The 19,996-nt window shown below is 44.1% G+C and overlaps 1 protein-coding gene across 6 annotated transcripts in view; it reads right to left on the bottom strand.

Moving 5' to 3' along the window:
* Window positions 1-239: 239 nt before the first annotated feature.
* The window catches only part of PDGFA (platelet derived growth factor subunit A), a 33,865-nt gene continuing 14,108 nt past the window's right edge, over window positions 240-19,996 (bottom strand). Inside the window, exons 5-8 of one of the 6 annotated variants that reach the window (XR_010466409.1) lie at window positions 15,781-15,907; window positions 14,127-14,209; window positions 13,075-13,188; window positions 12,708-12,970 (exon numbers count right to left, since the gene is read on the bottom strand). Coding sequence is in view for 3 of the 6 variants with exons in the window: in XM_065031579.1 (XP_064887651.1) it covers window positions 8,058-8,191; window positions 15,781-15,907 (261 nt within the window). In the remaining 3 variants the exon portion in view is untranslated. Of the gene's footprint in view, window positions 1,500-8,017; window positions 8,192-12,185; window positions 12,971-13,074; window positions 13,189-14,126; window positions 14,210-15,780; window positions 15,908-19,996 lie in introns of those variants that run through there. The other 5 variants (XM_065031579.1, XR_010466410.1, XM_065031580.1 and 2 more) reach the window with 5 other exon arrangements.

Below are 19,996 nucleotides of genomic sequence, written 5' to 3'. Positions count from 1 at the left end.
AAAAGGCTGAGCAGTTGTACTGGGTGCTCCCTCACTGCTTGAGCTAACACCTCCAGAACAGCCTGCAGTGCTCAAGGAGATGGTCCTTAACCTGTCCACAACCCCAGTGAGCCCACAAACCTTCGCTTGGTGGGAATTCATGTCGTCTCTGCTGAACCTGGCAAGAGCTGGCAGCTTTCTTCCACTTACATATTGGAAATACTGAAGATCACCCAACAGGTAGCACATGTCAAAGTAAGTTCACGTGATTGACAGTTATTTATTATTTTTAAATAAAATGAGAAGAGAATGAATTGGTTGTCCATCAGCAGCTCAATTCTTTGGCAACTTCCTAGACAGTTTGACCATACATATGACAACACAAAATAAATTTCACTCACTTGCAGTAGCAGTTTGCTATAAACTCAGTCCATAAAGGATTTACAGTCTAGCAGCAGTGGGATATATGAAATAAGAAGCCCTTTCATCCTTAAAACTGCTCTACAGTCTGGTCGAGATGATGGAAGTCATTGTTTGTAAGGCCAGAGGAGAGCAGGAGTTCGCTCAGCCGGACCGGCTGTGCTGGGAGGAGACATGCAAACAGGGCCCGAAGACGAGAGGAGGCCCAGAGAAGCAGCAGCCCTTGGTTTTGCAGAACAGTCGAAATCCGTAATGACGTTAGCCGCGCTTTGCAGGCCGAGGGGAGCGGCATTTCCATCAACTCAATGATCTCAACTGTTTGGCTTCCCTGAGGGCACTGCAACGGGACAGACTGCCACGGCTCACCAGAGTCGCTCTCAGATGTTCGTGTTCTTCCCACCCACCGGCAGCCCCAACCTGAGCATGTCTTTGGCACAGCAGGTGGTTTCCTTAATCCCACGGATGGCCAGCCCGAAGCGAAGATTAGCAGAAGAATTTGTTTTCATTAAAATCCAACCCACCGTTACCATCCGATCTGATGGTGCAGGTTTAAAATGCGCATGTCCAGCTATTCTGCCAGCTCCGTTTCTGCAGGGAAAGGGCAGCTCAGCAACCTGCCTCTTCACTTTCTAACGTCTGTCTTTATTTAATCGACAAGTGACAACGACAGACACGGTGAGGAATGTTAAACGCACCTTCTCCTGGAGAATTCTGACAGCAAGGCCATTGGAATCGGGATTTCACCTTTACTATGTTTCTTTTGATGGTGGAACCGGTCTGATTTTCCTCCCAGAGAAATTATTTTAATGGGAAAAAGAAAAACAAAAAGGCAAACAAACCAACAAAACAGAAAGAGACATACAAATAAACACTAACAGGTACAGGAAAAATACAAACCTTAGCACCATGCACTCCCCTCATTATTAGACAAAGGTTGGGAAGGGTTCACAAGTGTAAAATGCTCATGTGAATTATGAGATTACTGCTCAGTTTTCTTTCAAGTCGTGGGCTGGAAACAGATGGTGGCTGTAGCATTTATGACGGCACAACATGTTACTGCAAGCCTAGCCATCGCTCGCTCGCTCTCCTCAAAAATGCAGCTGCAAGGAAAGTTGTGGAAAATCACATTAATAGTCTCTTCCACCACACAGTTTTCCAGCCCTTCATCCCTGGCCAGCACATGGACAGAGCCATCTTGTATCCCAGCAAGAATACTCTCCTAATCCCTGTCCTGAATAGTTACCAGCGACTGGCTTATTTAAGGGCTAGTTAAAATGTGGGGTTTGTTAGCGTCGTAAAAAAGCCTCTAGAAAGCAGGTCCTTAAGGTCAGAGCAGATGCCACGTGACCCCGAGCGCTCCATAAGGGAAACACTCAGCAAAAAGCATTCAGACTGTCCTTCAGCTGTTTATTATTTAAACATTCAGTTCAGGCCAAGCAGGTTGATTTATAGAGAAGCAGAAACACAGATAGAACATTTGCAAAAGCATCTTTGTGACTTAGGAGTCCAAATCTCACTTTCAAGCGTGAGGAGGAACTTTCACAAGGGCAAACGCCTCTTGATTTTCAATCAGACAGCCTTCCAGCAACCACAAGTTTAGAAGAATCCGGGCGCCTAAAGATAGAAAGAACAGCTAACCCGATATTTAAATGTCTTGCCTGAAGAAAAAAATGCTCAGGCTTCACTACCCGTGTGCTTCGGCCCTGATGGAAATGCCTTGCTGCCTAAAATATGTTAAACACACAGCAAACTACACTTTGAATCTGAGTGAGACACGAGAGCTGGCGTGCGTACGCATTCCCAGGGGAGGACAGCGAGGTACCCAACGTGTGTGCAACAAGGGAGCTGCACCCAACAAGGCTGGTGCGAACCTGAGGACAGCACGTCTGGACCTGAGACCACGAGCTGAGCCTGGGGCACAAGCCCTGAGGACAGCACGTCTGGACCTGAGACCATCAGCTGAGCCTGGGGCACAAGCCCTGAGGACAGTACGTCTGGACCTGAGACCACGAGCTGAGCCTGGGGCACAAGCCCTGAGGACAGTACATCTGGACCTGAGACCATGAGCTGAGCCTGGGGCACAAGCCCTGAGGACAGCACGTCTGGACCTGAGACCATGAGCTGAGCCTGGGGCACAAGCCCTGAGGACAGTACGTCTGGACCTGAGACCACGAGCTGAGCCTGGGGCACAAGCCCTGAGGACAGCACGTCTGGACCTGAGACCATGAGCTGAGCCTGGGGCACAAGCCCTGAGGACAGTACATCTGGACCTGAGACCATGAGCTGAGCCTGGGGCACAAGCCCTGAGGACAGTACATCTGGACCTGAGACCATGAGCTGAGCCTGGGGCACAAGCCCTGAGCTCTGCAGTCACCATCCAGGGACCTGCTCACACGTGGGAGCCCTCTGAACAGCAGAGACTGCTCTTTGCCACTCGCAGGATCTCCAGGTGCTTCACAAATATGAAATATTCCTGTTTCACAACACTTCTGACAGCATCAACTCACTACCAGTAAATCCAGGAGCATGGGATTCAGGCCCTTGTCCAAAACCAGGACTTTAGGATTACTTCTTCAGTTGACTTAAGAGTCTCTCAAATATTAATCTTCCAGACAAATGCACTGGTAAATGTGAGTATACATTTTGCTGTTCTCAATTCGCTGGCCTCACTACCTGACTGAGAACATCAGCACCACGCTCATCCTTAGTCGTCCCAATGTGCTCCTGTTGTCCTCCCTGCGGCCAGACACAGGCGGGGCAGCAATTCTGCCTTCCAGGGGGCCAAACAGGGCAACTGGAAACGAGATACATTTCTACCGTTCCCTTGGTCACTTCCTGCACCTACACCAGGAAGTTGCTACAGAAATTCAATAGTGTACACAGTTTAAAAAGCCCTTTCCCAGAGGTAGAATCTCTCTGGGTGATACGACCCAAGACATGCACTGCGTATCTATCATAACTGCAAAAACCTTGAGACCCTTCCTCTAAGATACAGAAGGTGCCATAATTGTTTCTGTTTTGGAAACCTCACCCTGCAGAATTCATTAGTATCCTATGCAACAATGTACTTCCTGTAAGTAATGAGCTATAAAGTGTATTAGAAGTTTCCACTTCTGGTTTTATCTTTTCCTGATCTAGCCCAAAAACTCTTTTGAAGTCGCTCAAAGTGTTCTTCATGTATGCTTGTCTTAGGAAATACCACATCACTATTGGCAAACTTCTCCTTAATTAAGCGAGATAAAGGAATCGAGATTAGATGAACTGCTTAATTTCCCACCTTTTTAAGGTACTATTTTTAAGATGAATTTTTTTCACTTGGCTTAGAAAGGAAACCTGCTGAAGAAAATAAGGAAGGAAGAGACTTTAGAGGCCCGGAGAGGGCAGGCATTGCCATGGGCTTGCTAGTGGAGCTGAGCTTGCTGGTGGAAAGCCACTGAACAGTTAAAGCTTTCCCTCCATACGATGGAACAGTTTACTGAAAAGGCTGCAGATCGCTTCTGAAACCAGCATCACTGCAGGCAACACATAAAAGACTAAGCTTAGACTATGATAGCACAGTAGGCTTCTTCAGGGCCTCAGCTTTAGCAAGCCAGCTTGGATCACGCCTAACTTAAGCAGGAGTAACTTCAAAGAAACATCTCGCATGCCTCAAGTTCAGCTTTCCACTGACGCTCTTGCTGAATCACAACTTAGGGGAATGCAGGGAGCTAATGGGAAACATTTGCACTCGCCAACCCCAGCTGCAAAGTCCCCAAACCCCCATTAGATACGCAGACACAGCCGAACCATTTTGCGCTGGCCAGCAGGCTGCTCACAACAAATGGATACAAGCTGTTAGGCAAGCTCCTCTGAAGCACATGTAAGAGAAACACATCCTTGAATAAATAGTGACGATTTAAAAGCCATATTTGTGGCAATCAGTAAAGTATGCAAGCTGAGCATTGCCCTGCAGGACTCCTACGTGGCATGCTGAAGAAACCACTCTATCTGGGATAAACTGCTTCTGTCATTTTTGCTGTGGAAGCCCATTGCAGCCAGGGGGAATTCAGATCCTGCATGGTTTTGAGCAGCTTCCTGGCTCCGAGGAGACCTGCGAGCAGCGTATTTCACTGCGAGTTTGGACCAAGAGATGTCTTCACTCCCAAATGCATGAGCACACAGCCCTCAGTCTGCATGGGAATCTTGCTGGTGAGCGGGTACCACGTCACCTCGACCACACAACGCAGCATGAGACCTTCCTTTGCATGATGGACATGCTGGCATCAGGGAAACATCAGCTCTCAAGGCAAGGGGCAGAGGGGGACACTGCAGTGCTCGGTGGCAGCCAGGGAGGATGTGTCTTCGAGCAGGACTGTTTGAGCACGAGGAGGCACATCTTGGCTTCCCTGAAGTGCTGCGGCATCTCTCCCTCCTTCTCCAGCCGCACACAGCTGGCACAGCTGGGCAACAGACTCCAGCAGAACAGGGCCCACCACAGAAAATCCGGCCTCTTCGAACTTCTCAAGCTTAAATCAGCACCGCCTTCGTCTAGGAAAGATGTGTGAAGCCAAAGTGCTAAGGCAAAGGCGAAGCATGGCTGGAGTGAGGAGGACTCCCCATCCGAAATGTCAGGCTGTCCAGCAGCAAATAGTGCACACAACAGGCACTTCAAAGTCACTACTGGGGAGCACCTACACCCAACAGCAGAAAGCAAACCTAAGGTTGAGTGCCACTACCAACAGAAGGAAGGAAACATTCATGGTGACATCCCTGGCTCAATAGTGGTCTCGCTGCCAAACACAGACAGAGGGGTTTTGAAGTCCCCTGGGGTTTCTTGAAAGCCTTATAAAAATGAATTAAAATTGGATGCTGAAATCTCTTAGGCTGCTGGAAAAAAAAATCCCAGCCAAGGGTGCCCAGCAATTCTGGAGGGCTCTTGGTGCTTCACTGAGGTCTTCAAGTTGGAGTTCATCCCCAACGGGACGTGAGGCCGCTCGGCGCTTCGCTCACAGGCCCCCTCTGAGCAGAGCCTTCTTTCTTGTGGTCAAACAGGGGATATCTTGAATTTATGTCTTGCTTCTCCCCTTGTGAGCAAACAAAACAATTTCTATGAGTAATTCTACCCACTAATTGCCAAGGAAAAGTCTGGTAACAAATGCTTCGCATTTTTGACAGGTCAGAGGCTTCCCTAAACAAAGTTGCTGCTTTATGTTTTCTAACAGCACATGTTCACATCCGGGGACCCCAGCGAATTCCAGCGTGGATGAGTCTCTGTGGGAAATTGCCTTTCCAGAGTTTCTTGTTTTAACTGCTCCAGGAAATGAGTCTATTTTTACAGCACTAAACAGCAAAACATGAAACCATTATCTGCTTCGCGGCAAGAGTTTCGGGTCAGTTCTCAGGTAACTGTCACCTCCAGTGAAGTCAATGGAGTTGTATCTATTTATGCAAGTAACTGATCCGGCCAATTATGTAATTGGTTGATCAGTTACCAGAACATGGAGCTACCATTGGCCTAAGGAGTGTCCTATTTTCATACGTCTCAAAGTCCATCCAAGCCCTGATGTATCGATAAGTGAAGTATTCAAGTATTATGGTCTGTAAAGATGATCATTAACTGCTGAAATATTTAAGCATGAGCATTTTCTATGAACACCTACTTTCTCACTGAATTATCACTGTATGTATAACAGAGTATTTCCTGGATTCTTTTTTCATCTGTCAAATAAACCAGGGTTTTCAGAAATGTTTAAAATGCTTTTCTTCTATTTATTTGTGATTGCTTTCAAGAATCAAGATGTTTTCAAAATCCGCAGGGGATTTCAAGCGCTATGGGCTCAACTGCATCTCCGGGCCTTTGCACACCTGACCTTAACAGCTCATCTCAGTTTCCAAGATGGACATTAAAACCAGTTGTCTCCATCATGCAAGATCAAAGACGATCATAGAGGCCAAGACATTAGGTTTGATCTTGGGAAGATGAGTGTGCAACACTTGTTACAAACTGGACTCCTCATTTCCCTGTTTGAGGGGTATTCCAGCCTTCATAGGTGGATTTGTTTTCTGTTGAAGCGCACAAGTCAACCTCTCTTGGTGTATTTTTATCTGAGCTCCCGGAAGACATTTGGCAGGAACAAGTATCAGTCCAAACAGGAATTTTTAGATGCTAATAACTCAAAGCGAGTCAGATTTGATGGCCTGCTAACGAGTCAAATATAATGATGATTGGATTCCCCTCTGGGGAAAGAAGTGACACTGGAAGAACGTGACACTGAAGCCTTCAGTGACAGAAATTCTATCACCAGGACATTGCCAGAATTTCATCTGTTGATTACGAACAAGACCAAGAGTTGGTATTTCCTTAGTTTCAGGTTGGGAACTACGTACTCTTGACTTTACACCTAACTGAAAAGCTCACTGAACGTCACTCAAGAGACTCGCATATGGAAAACAAACTTAGAGACAATATCTAAGGAAAACAGTACCTAACCTATGACTTGTTCTCTGATTTACGACTGCGATTGCAGGCCCCACCTGACAATCATATGCTGTGATAATAGGCAGCAGTTCAACACGAACCGGTCGTAACTTTTTATGTGCTGTACTGATTCTGAGCTACTTCAGCACATAATTAAGCCTGATGCAGCAAATACTTCGAATGACTAAAGCGATAGGTAACATTCCACAACTGAAAAATGAAAGATCACGTTTTGATCTCGTTCATTTCATTTCCTAATTCCCTTTTTTTTTCCCCCCCCTAAACTAAGAGTTGCCAAATTTCTCATGAAATTTGCTCTCATTATTTATTCCCATCTCAAATTCGTCTGCTATGGGTATGACCGTGAGTTTTCAAATCATATTCTCTGAGGTACCCTAAGAGATAACGTTAAATGGGCCCACTGGCACTAGTAACTGCAGTCCTAAACCCAGCCATGCCAGGAAAACACTTTCCCAAAAAAGAACAAATATTAATTCCAAAATGGCAACTACCACAGGAGTATAAAAGATTGGAATTCTCCAGCTGTTTTTCTAGTTGTATATTCCAGTTGTTACACCATCTTTGGGGTTGCTACAACACACTTCAACGCTCTAAGAACACAAGGACCCCAGCCCACACCTGGGATGCTGTGTCAGGATGGCACCCCCCACCGAAAAAGAGCGATAAAGCACCAACGCTGCTCCATTCACCCGAGGTCCATGGCACGTTTGCCCAAAGTTACCAGCGTGCTCAGGCACTAGTTTGAAACACAGGCACCTCTTCAAGTGCTTTTCCATATTAGGGGCTGGGAAGAAAAATATCAGGATTGGACCCATGATAAAAACAGTTCCCTTGGGAACTGTTACCCACGCCATAAAAGGAATGAATGACACTGAAGTACAATGAAAATTATCTACTGAATTTTCCTAAATTCCCATAAAATCTGAGTCTTGGTTTGTTCTATGAGCGTAATTTTCACTGTAAGTCACAAAAGGTTGACTCCTTAGAGATGCAGGAAATGACTAGCTCATGATAGCATAAAAAGCCGCGTAATTGCATGGGCAGAAAGCTGGATTTTCATCAGCCACTACATTCTCTGCCGACACGGCAGTGGTTTTTGATCACGTATCCGATGCACAATAATTAGGCAAAATGACTTACCCTCAATCTTTTCAGTATTTAGCTCTAAGGGTGCAAGGATTCATTCTTGGAAAGGGAAGATGGTCGTGTGATTTAGGGCACTGGATGAGCACTCAGACCTGAGTCCTCTCCCTGGTTCTGCCATAGCCTTGCTGTGTGACCTCGCACAGTCACTTCTCCATGCCTCGGTCCCGCCTAAAATGGGATAACAATAGTTCTTTATTTCAGAGGAGATACGAGTACAAAGCAGTTCAAGGCTGTGCCGCGGAGATGCTACAGCAAAGAGCGGCACAGAACAGCTCTGACATGACATAATACCTTGCTGTTAAAATGTGGGAAAACACACAGCAATTAAAAGGAATAATAAATACAAAACATAGATCGATTTTTGAGGCACGCAACACTGATTGGCTTTTCTCTGTTACCGGAAATTAAAGCAAACGTAACTGGGATTAAACAATTTTCACCTGACTCTGTTTCTGAGATCTGCCAGTACTAGAAGCTGTATATTACAAACACCAAGAAAATTACTCAATTGAAAACCTCCACATTTTTTCTGTTTTAAAGCAAAACCACAATTTCCAGCCCAAGAGAAGGTCAGATAAATAATCAGAGTAAGATTTTCAAAGCCATGAAAGGGGCCTACCAACGCGATTTGCTTCAATTTACAGTAAAATATGAGCATGCAAATCTGAGGTAGCTTTGAAACTTCATCTTTGCTTTTGGGTACGCTTTCAAATTAAATTATAAATGGGGCCACTGATCTTAATTGAAGTGTCAGATGTCTGGAATAGCTTCAATGCCGCTGCTCCAGAGTTATGCTGCTGCTGAATTGGATGGAGCTTAACAGGGCGCCTTCAGTAATGAGCATTTTTCCAAATGCAAAGATGAATTATTTCTCTCCACAACCGTGTGTCTACGTAACAGCATTCGTCTTCCATGTGGGGGTCAGTTGTAGGCCTGGAAGACAGGATCTCCGAGAACATACCTAGATAAAGCAATCGACTTGGAGATAAACAGATCACAGGCTGTTCTGTCAGGCGGGAGAGAGAAGAGACACATGATGAGACAGATAGGAGGAAGGGAAAATCACTTTTGAAAGGCAGAAACACAGGGATGGGAAGGGCGGAAAACGGCTGGAAAGCAGACCACAAAAAGACAAGACGGACCCGAGAAGGACGCTCAAGAGAACCTCAGAGCTGGAACACCGAAGCCGGTCGGAGGGAGCAGACCCATGAGATGCTGTTCCAAGCAGAGTAAAAAGCCTCAGCTCAAAGACACAGAAGTGCTGGAGCTGCCCGGGAACCTTCGGGGCTGTCTAATAAAGCAGAGGCCAAGCGGGGCGGAGGACAGGAGAAAAGGAAAGCAAAGCACATAATCCTTGATTCCGCTCAATAAAAGCAACTGAAGGGCAGCTCTGGAAAGATGAAGAACAGAATTAAATGTAATGAATTGACGAATCAGTGATCATGCACCATATTATAACACTGAGACTGTTTTCAGGCAGTCCCCTATACATACACTTTCTCACCAGAAAAGACCTCAAAAAAGTTTAAGTCAGACCAACAACTTCCGAACCTCTGGACAGAGCAAGCGACGGCAGAATGCAAACCAGACAAACGTTCTGTCCCCAGATCTCCACCCAGTGCGCGCAAGGACAAAAACAACGAGGTGTCAAAGGATTGCATGGAAACGTGACTTACAAAACTATCAATTTCTTCATTAAGCCCCCTTCTCGCCCCCCACCCCGCAAATAACAGAGCGGTCAGCTGGATCCCTTGCGGCTCCGATTGCTCACACCCTTCCCTCTAACACTTTAAAGATCCAGGTGGAGTCCACCTCCAGGAGACAGCGGAAGAAGATATGACACGGCATTCACAAATGCACAGAGAACCGTTTAATTTACAGCCACAATGGTGAAACAAACCGATTCAGAGCTCGGACATTCAAAGTTAAGTCTGACACTCATTCTTATATTCACTTATTGTGCTTAAGTATTAGAGAACACAGGATTACATCAACAGTACACGAAAATCTGAGATCCCTGCAGGACCGAGTAGTGAACGGGATGAGCAAGAATGAGGGACCAGCCCCTCAAGTGGTGTAAGCTGGTACAGCTCCATTGCAGGCAATGGAGCGATGGTGATTTACACCAGCTGAGGATATGGCCCTTGAAATGTCCAACTTAACTTTGAATCAACGTCTCCTGTGTCACAACCTTTAACGTTCCTGTTCCTTCTGGGCGGATCTGCCGCTCTGAAGAAGCAGGACTAAGACTACAGCCCGTGATGTTCAAAGGGCTGGCAGGCAATATCTCAGCTGGACTACAGTAAATGACGCTCACGTTGTGACACTGCTCCTGCGATTTTAAAAACCACGGACTGGATCCTCATCTGATGTAAATGAGCTTAGGGGCAGCCACGTCAAAAACATTGCCAATTTATACTAGCTGAGAATATAGCCCTGAGATTTCTGTGTTTGCTGCTGCGTGCCATATAAACACTGTGCTTGACAACAAAGACTCCTGTGCGGTTCATAAAATTAACTCGAGACTACAAGTCTCAAACAAACAACTACTGGAAAAGACTCCGTTCAGTCTCCATTCTCTACTGGTTTGCTGAATTTGGCGTAACACGGTTATTTGCTGGCACCAATAAAGCCTCTCAGCTGGCTTTTCTTTTTATTTTTTCCAAGATTTTACTATAGGGCCAGACTTACTCGTGATGTAAATCAGCAGAGCTCCATTATACCCAAGGGAGTTACTCCAGGGAACCTGGCCCACAGATCTGAGCGCAACCTTCTTAGGCCAGCGCAACCACAGGGCTCTCCAAAAGCTGCTTTGTGCATTATTCCACTTAAGTGACTCTGACATCCTTTCATTTCTGCACAGTGTCTGAGTGGGCCACATAACGCTTCTCATCTACATGGTTTTAATGGATATATGGTGGGGTTTTTTTCATTAGATATCTTTTTAGACAAAAAAAGGACCGGAGCAACATTATTGGCATCCCACTGAAACATAAATATATAAATTACATTTTATACACTTTTTTTAAACGCAGACACATACATTCATGTGCATAACATTGTGAACAGTACACTTAGTGGAAAACAAGCACAGACAATCTTAGTTAAATGTATTTCCAGTTTTGGTGCTCCACGAATACACTGGGAAAATGATCACAAAATAGAACAGGGACTACGTCTATCTCTGCATTAGCATCCGAAGCCAATACCGCCTGTGAGCTACCACTGCTCTGAAGGCTGAAATCAGACATAGCCACAGGAACAGGAGGGGAATGTTTGAACTGTAGTTAGAGACATGGAAAAAGCTCTCTCGCTTTTCTTGTTTTAAGGTTCTACAGTCCATTCACATTTTAAGATAGGTTTTATTTGAGCGGAAACACTGTCTTCAAGACAAGAAAACCCTTTCACCTCTTTGTAGGCGTTTCAGGAACGAAAGAGTCCAGTGGTTCGTTTTACACGTCCAATTCGATAACCAGAACAAAGCCAAGGGCACATCATCCAAACCACGGCCCCGCGCTCCCAAAGCACAACGGGGCTCAGCCCATCCGCTTTGAGAACACGGAGCTGCTGCCGGAGCGTTTCATCTGCCCTGCTATAGTTAAAATAGACTTCGATGTTATCTGGGCTATTCTACTACAAAAATATGACCACAAAATGCTTTTTTTTTCCTTTTTTTTTTCTTTTTTTTTTTTTTTTTTTTTTTTTGGTTCAAGAAAACATAGCAGGCTTTCTCAGGTATATAAAACTGTTAATTTTTAGATAAAAATACAAACTTCACCTTTACAAAAAACACATATTTCTGTTGAATACACATAAAGCATAACATTTTACCAAAAATAAAGAATTTTAGGTTTTGTTCAAATATTTGCAGCAAGGTAGTTCCCATGCCACCATGACATTGTACAATGCAGATACAAGAAGTTGTACATTTCACACAGCTCCAACATGTGAAATAAAGGTATCTGTATACTGAGAAGAATGACAATCGCTAACACAATATCACTAGTAGGCAACTGGCATAAGTCCTAAAGGAAAAGAAAAAGGCTTTTTGCATGGATATCCTATGATTTGTTCACGCACATCTCTCTTTTTTTTTCTTTTTATGTAATGCTTTAAATTATGGGGGAGGTTGGGGAACATAAACCAAGAAACGCCTAGAAAATTATGCATAGGTATACCATCTTTATTTTAATACATCTCATTAGTTTGCATCCCACTAGGAGAAATACCATAATGTTTTGTGTTCTGCTTATTGTTACACCAGTCTTGTATACGTGTTATTGGCAAACGTAGTCCAAGAGATAATAAAAAGCTAGGCAAAGAGTAAAAAGAAAACTTAATAATCACTTTATGGTGTAAAAAACAAAAAATAAAATAAAATAAAATCCACTTAAGGCTCCCCAGAAGGTTTTTTGTATCGACTTTGAAACACCACCAAGCCAGGATGTATTGTTCTATAGTGTTTGCGTGGCATTTGATCGTTTCATACATTCCTGCTCTTTGTGCCTGAAGTCCACCAGTATCCATCGTCTCCATCAAGAACGCAGGCACATTTCTTGACATAAAGCACCGTTGACTCCTCGGACAGAAATCCACTATTCACCCAGATTTTTGTCATGTTTTGAGTACTTTTGGTATCCTCCATTCATTCAACTGTCTCTTTTTCTTTCCTCTTTTTCTTGCATTTGTTTTCTCTTTTTTTGGACAGGGAAGCTTCCTATTGTTTCACAGAGTGCTACAATACTTGCTTTGATGTCACATTGAACAAATGTACATTGTCTCTTTGTTCTCATTAAGTGTTCTTTTGAGCCAGTTTTTTTCACACAGGAGAACAAATAACGTATACAGTCAATAAGCACCATACATAGTAGGTTCAGGAATGTAACAAACCATGTACATCCATGTCCCAGAGAGAAGTTTTTTTTCTAGCTTATTTTCACCTTACATCTGCAGGAGAGAAAAAAGATACAATAACTCTATGATTAGAATCAAATGTCCCATCCTCTAAGCAGATGACTAAGAAAAACTGTTCTGCATGAAGAGTCACTAACCTGGGACAAGAAGTTCTAAATGCTGCTCTGATTGAGTTTACATGCTCACTTTTAAAGTTGAATTTTAGAAAATCTGTGCTTCTATCATACTACTCCCAATAAATACCTGTTAATCTGAAACAGGATAGCAAGTTTAGCATTCTTTGGAAATGACACATCGGTATAAATGAAAACTGCTGTTGGGAGTTTATGTGCAAAAATAGGTGCTTGAAATTCAATTGAGCATCATCCAGGCGCTGGGCACATCATACACTGCAAACTCCACATCCTTCCCGCTCCAAATACCACAATCAATTGCAAGAGCTGCAGTTTGCATCGTTTCGAGTCATTAAGAAACGGGAATTCCATACTGAATTTGGAAGGTGTATCGCCATCATCATACATCGCTAATATGTTGGCCAAAGGATTTCAGTCAATTTTGCACTGAGAGGGTTTTTCACCGCACTGAAAACCTCATGGATTCTGATGACAGTCGTCATCCAAATGAGACTGAGCAGACCAAAAACCCTGCACAACAAATGGTATTTTTAAGCATCTTCCTTGTCAGGTAGGTACATCATCAGACCATCACAGATGCATGTAAATCAACCCCAGTTCATGCCAAAATATGGGGTTGATGGTCATGCATATAATGGTATTTTCTCAATGTACACTCAATGTTTTACAGCCAACGACTGGGAAAAGGACAATTTGGAACCTGGAAATTAATTCATGCATTATTATGTGATGCTTTGACCTCGGAAATCAATAATAATGAAACAAAAGCAGAGGCAATGGAACTTGAGATTTCAGAAGCTGAAGTATTAGCACCCTCCAAAACAAAAAAAAGCAAGAAAAGGAAGTAGCTGAAGAATGTAAGATGCTGATGGTGATGTGGAGCTTAAAGGAAAAATACCAGCAAGTAGAATTATCAAAGCCAATCAAATCTAATCTCTTTGCAGCCTTGAGGTAGCAAGTGTCAAGATTTCGAACAGTGATTAAGTTGAAGTGATGACATTTGATTAAGTTTTCCAGTACTTGTGCCATTAGGGTGTTCAGCATATAGGTCCTACCTGAGTATCAAATAGTTCCAGAAGGTTTTATGTTGGTTTTAACTTTTTTCGTTTCCGTTTTTTACCTGATTCCCTAGGCCTTCCTGTTAACATAAGGGCAGGGCTGGTAAAAAGCCCTAAGGTAACGCGTTTCGTTGAACACTGAAGTCACAAATACTCAAACCGTTTACATTTAAAAGAAATCTCATTACCCTTTGCGTTCAAGCAATAACTTTATAACATCTGATTGGACGTTCCCTTTACAAAGTAATTATACAAAAGTAAAGAAATAATAAACAAAGTTGGCATTGCAAACGTCATGTCCAAGATCCATCTATGATTACTGTTCCCATGCAGTACTCAACATTTGCTCTCAGCTCTGGAGTTAGGTTCAGCTCACCATCCACTCGCTGGTGCGAGTTACGTTCCTATCAGTAATTAAGTCCTAGAAATCTATAATTCTTCCATCACAATTCTACTCCATTTTTCACACACATCACAAAGAGGTTTTCACCTTAAAATCTGAACTGCTTAGTGGTGGTTAAAGACATTTGGAAAAACTAGAACTGATGTAGTGAAAACTGTTTTTCCAAGTAGAAGACATAGGAAAAATACCAAACCATACACACATAAAAATAATAACTTCAAATGCGATTTTATCTACTCATAACCTAGTTTCAGCTAAAACGCTCAGCTCAGACTATAAATTGATGTCAAACAAAATCACAGAGGCTTAACTTTGCTTTTATACAAATCCTAATTCTTCTGCTCTGTACACAGCAGCTGAGTTTACATTTGCTTAGACCAGATTTATGTCTCCATGCTGGCTGGACACTGTACAGCAGACAAACCCCATCACCTTTGGGCAGCTCTCCTCCTGTATTTACCTGCTCCTCACTGACTCCTAAGTTTGGGCTGGGTCTCCTGCACCCCTGAATTCCCAGCAGAAAGGTGAACACACTTTTGAGGCTGCTTCCCACAGACTGAGGACAAAGGGAGCTTCCTATAGTGGGTCTCTCGAATACGTGTCAAGTTCTGGATTGATTGCAGCCCAGTGGGAGGATCTGAGCTAAAGATCTGAGGTGGTTTTACCAAAGTCAGATTGAAAATAAATACTTCTCCACATAAATCTTCCCCCATGGTAACGTAAATAAGGCGAACTTGATAGGGCAAACTTGGGTTTAACGTGACAACTGACAATAAATACTTGTAAGAAAACAACGGGAACGGGCAATGTTGTTTCAAAACTCCTTACTCTTGAATATTGAATTTATTCCTAAGTGCTTTATATTCATTTCATTAATATTTTCCCCAAGGTCAAGTAAATCTCAGGCTTAGCCTTGTCTCCACACAGTCTAAAGAAATTAGGCAACAGAGTTCACCAATAAACTGCAACATGACAAACTTTAACTTAGTTAAGCAAGACCTCAATCCTATTGGACATTTGCATTTATTTAAAGGCTAACCTAATGAGAACTGACACACTTTAAACTTCAAATCCCAACTCTATCCAGCACAAACTGTCCCTAATTTTGTATCTTCAGCACACAGAGAAGCAGCTGGGAGCTTCTCTGCTGAGTTCACTGGAAGCAAAGTTCGCTTTACATTCTTTACTAATATAAAAATAAAGTCCATATGACATCAGCATTAATGCAAAAATAAAAGGAAAACATACCAGTTTCTTCTTCTCTATAATCTGAATTAGTATTTGATGATGTACAGGTGCATTCCATATGCTCTTCTAATCTCACCAGAACTTCTTTTAATTTTGGCTTTTTTCTAACATATTCCACTTTTGCCACCTATAAAATACGATGAGGTATGTACTGAGACACATTAACACAGTCATAGTTCAGAGCTGAAGACAGATAACTACATCTATTTTTTAATGTAGCCAAACCAATATAAAATGTTAGCATACTAATCACGTTTTATCTTAATTGTGCATCGTGTAACCATTTAGTGCACAGACTATTTGTTTATTCAAGTTCAGCAGTTTGAAACAATTTTCTTTTCCCCCGAGAGATAAAACAATTTCCCCTTCATTTTGAAGCTTTAAGCAACTCAGTTTTCACATACATCACAATAAACTTTCATACAGATTCACACCAGCGGTTGTTCCTGCAGACTGCCACTTCCAGCTTGATCTTGTGCTCATGTTGACCTAACCACTGCTCTTAAGCTGCAGGCTCACAGTGAAGGCATTAGGTTGGTTTGGAATAGGTTTTATCATTTAAAACTGGTGTCTCCAGAGCCCTCTGCAAGTTAAGTGCCCAACTCTTTACACAACCAGGGTCTGAATATCAGCTTAGAAAGCAGCAACTCAACCCTACTCACTCCTTGCAATGACCTAGGACTCGTTCACAGGAGCCCCCATGCACTGTTCTCAGGTCCAAGGGAACTATCACTCGTAAACTGGATCCAGTATCTGACTTTATTTCGGATAGCTGGCAAATGCACTATTCCCACTATTCCTCTCCATCCATTCAACTGCTTCCAACTGCACCGCTCCACTTTGGGTCAAAGCATCCTTAAAACAACCAAGTCTGGAGGGCAAGGTGAGGCTGGAGGAAGGAGCATCCTGAAGCAGCTCCGGATACATGTGGGTCTCTCATCCGAAGGGAACCAATGTGGAAAAGGAGGACGTTGGGGCGCGGGGACACCGAACAAGAGGACGTCCTGACCAACTCGGCAGCCAGAAGAGGAGGAACGGAACAGGGGGCAAGAACACGGACGAGCTGGGTGCCGACATGGGCTGTGGGACGCTGCGTGTAGACTTGCACTAAGTGTTACGGGCATGATAATCACGGCCGTGTCAAGGAATACAGCACTATGTGGGCAGAGGGAGTGCTCAACAGTGTGCAAGGGGTCCGGTGTTCAGGTTACAGTTGTGTTAAACACTGCATGAATAGGTGATAATCATTTGCCTGCAATGGAAATTGATGAAACTAAATCATGGCCTCTCAGTCCTACTAGTGATTTATCTGTCACAAAAGGGGGCTGCGATGTTGCTGCCCTTGCAAATGGGAAGACTACATAGTACAGGTGTGCGTTATAAATTAGAAGGACAGAAGAGGCTGGTTGTCTCTGCAGAAGCAACACGACAGAGCTGTAAAGTCTGACCCAAAAGCTGCAGTTACTACCAAATTCAGCATCCACAATTACACTAGACTTTGCCAGTAATGGTTTACTCGTGTGCTTGGTAGGGATTTAATGCTCCCAATCAACCTTTATACTAAGAAAATCATTCCCTGGCCCTCCCAAAAGGAGAACAGTGCCACTGGGGAAAAACAAAACTAAACACATTCCAGTTCCAGAATCACTCTTCTAGCTCTGCGGACACAAACTACCAAGGGCCGCGGAATGACAGGAACAGAAGCAAAATCCTGGTGTCACTGCAGCTGATGGGAGATCTGCCTTGGCGTCCATGGAGCCAGTTCAGACCCACCTCTTCCGTCAACAGGATCTGGAGATCATTTCCATTTACCCAGCAAACCAAAGTTGCAGAGAGACAGATGCAATAACCGAAGTGTCCACACTGAAAGGTACCATGCAAAACTATCAGATCTCCATATAAACAAATTAAGAGCTGGCCGTGACAAACAAGAATGCTTCTGCTGAAATACTTCGTGGTCAAATCTCCTACCAGAACCCAACTCCATCAAGCCTTGGAACACAAAGATTTGAAAATGTATGGTACAACTGAGTCATCTGGCATCAAAGGATGACGAATCCTTAAGATTTACAAAAACAAACAGTAATTAAGACACCTCCATCATCAAAGAACGAGGCCCAGGAATCACGAAATAGCTTTCAGATCTGCCATGCTTATTACAGCTGTTCGAATAAGCCAGCCGTATTGAAAACTACGCGCAACAAAAATAAACTGTAATCAAGCTTTTTAAAGTCTGTCCTTGTTTTGCTTGGTTTTCCAAACATCAAGATACATGCAGTTCTGTGGCTATTTGGTATTAAACAAAAGGGAAAAAAAACCAAGATAATACTTTGAAGAACATAATGAATTTATACAGCAATTCAAAGCTGGTTTTTATTGTAGTTAAAGTACAATCTAGCACACGTTCCACTGCCCTACTTCATGCTACACAAGTTGAAGGAATGCTGTTTTGGAAGATGTTGCGAACACTCCAACTGGAGCAGCACAAACGGGGTAAGTTGCTGTGCTCGTGTCACCTGCTGACACCTGCTGCCACACGGGATGCTCGTCTAGAACAATGACACATGCAGGTCACATTTTCAGTGGGTATGAACAGGGACAGCTAAGCGAACAGCACAGGATTTGGCCCTGTGTTAGCATCTTTGTTTCTTCCTTGTATTTGTCTCCCCAGTGTCTCCTGCACAGTTTAAGTGTATTACACATGCGTGGAGATGCTCGGTCCTCAACAAACCAACATCAGCTTCTTTTACTTGTCTCTAATGCAACAAAACTGAAAATCCTCAAATCCTCTCAAACCACAAAGTATTGCTACCTAAAAACTCTCTAAAAGAAAGGCAGTGAAATAACTGACCAGCTTCGTTAAATGATGTATAATCAGTGGCACCACACTTGCATCACTGTGGACTCTATGTACTGTCTCGAGGTGTGGTGGCTAAGTAAAAATGAAAATAAAATCTGATAAAAACATGTGGCCTAACGGAAATGTAATAGGAACACCTTTCCCAGAGCTTCTCCAGGAGAGATGGAATCAGGTAATAATAGCAGGAAAAGAACAAGACTGTAAGCAGAAATGGCCAAAACGCCCCTAGCACAAAGCCAATATTCATCATGGGCAGGACGTTGCAAAAGAAGTCTGAGCACAGAAAATTCCTCACAACAGCAAAAACTCATGGGATGGATCGTTAAATACAGGCCAGGAAATAAAACCAAAGAACAAATGAATGCTTTTCTTCCACACTGAAATAAAGGCATACTGATACAGTGGAGGAAAAAAAATACCTTCATCTTGCAACCATGACCTTTACAGCCATCAAGTCTGCAAGGAAGACATAAGTCAACAGCGCATAGAGGCACCAGACGGGGATCAGGGATTCTGCGGGGCCTGGCAAGTCCATGGGCAGGAGGGCACGACTCGCACCATGCCTGCAGGACACACCGTGCCAGCTGTGCATGCCCTGCCAGCTGTGCATGCCGTGCCAGATGTTCCTGCCTTGCCAGCTGTGCTGCCTCCCCTGCACGGGCAGCACGGCGAGTGGCGGGCAGCCCTGCCACCTCAGATCCCGGCAGCCTCCCATCCCAAAACACGCACTGAAGACACTCACGGTGCGCTCCTCCGGCAAAACCCCTTCCTCAGCAAAGCCTGGTGCACAGTTATTTGGGGTGGGGTAGGGAGAGTTTTCCCTGCTGGGGAGTGAGGACCAGGGGTGCCCTGTCCTGAGCACACACAGAGGGACGGCCCGGGGGCACAACTGGAGGGTGCTGCAGCAAACCCACCACCCGCTCCAGGGAGAGACGGCTCGTGTGGGGTCCCTGTGTCCCCTCTCCCCTGCGAGCAGCCAGACCCTGTGCTGGGTGACCGCCCATGGCGGGGTTCCTCTCAGCCTCTGCGGGCCCCTCTTTCTGGTTTTCTGTCTTGTCCCCCATTCTTAAACTGACCTTTGATACCTGCCAGCTGGTCCTGCCCGCAGGTCCCAACCAAGTGCTGTTAATCTCCAGTTAAGCCACAGCTAAAATCAAAGTGCTGTTTATCCTGATGACAGAAACAGTCACGGAAGAAAAATGTTCTTAAACCTGCAAACATTACATATACAGCCATTTTTCCTACACACGCAATTGGTTCTGCAAGGCCTTTTGAACCTCGTCAGGGGCTGGGGGCTGCTGAACAACTCCCTCTGAATTCTTGCATTTCTTTCCCATCTCTCTTCAAAAGCCCTTT

The sequence above is a fragment of the Columba livia genome, chromosome 15 (assembly GCF_036013475.1).
Source record: "Columba livia isolate bColLiv1 breed racing homer chromosome 15, bColLiv1.pat.W.v2, whole genome shotgun sequence".
In the NCBI taxonomy this organism is placed as follows: Eukaryota; Metazoa; Chordata; class Aves; order Columbiformes; family Columbidae; genus Columba; species Columba livia.
Note: the sequence above shows the minus strand (reverse complement) of the source record. Positions and strands in the feature narration are given on the sequence as shown.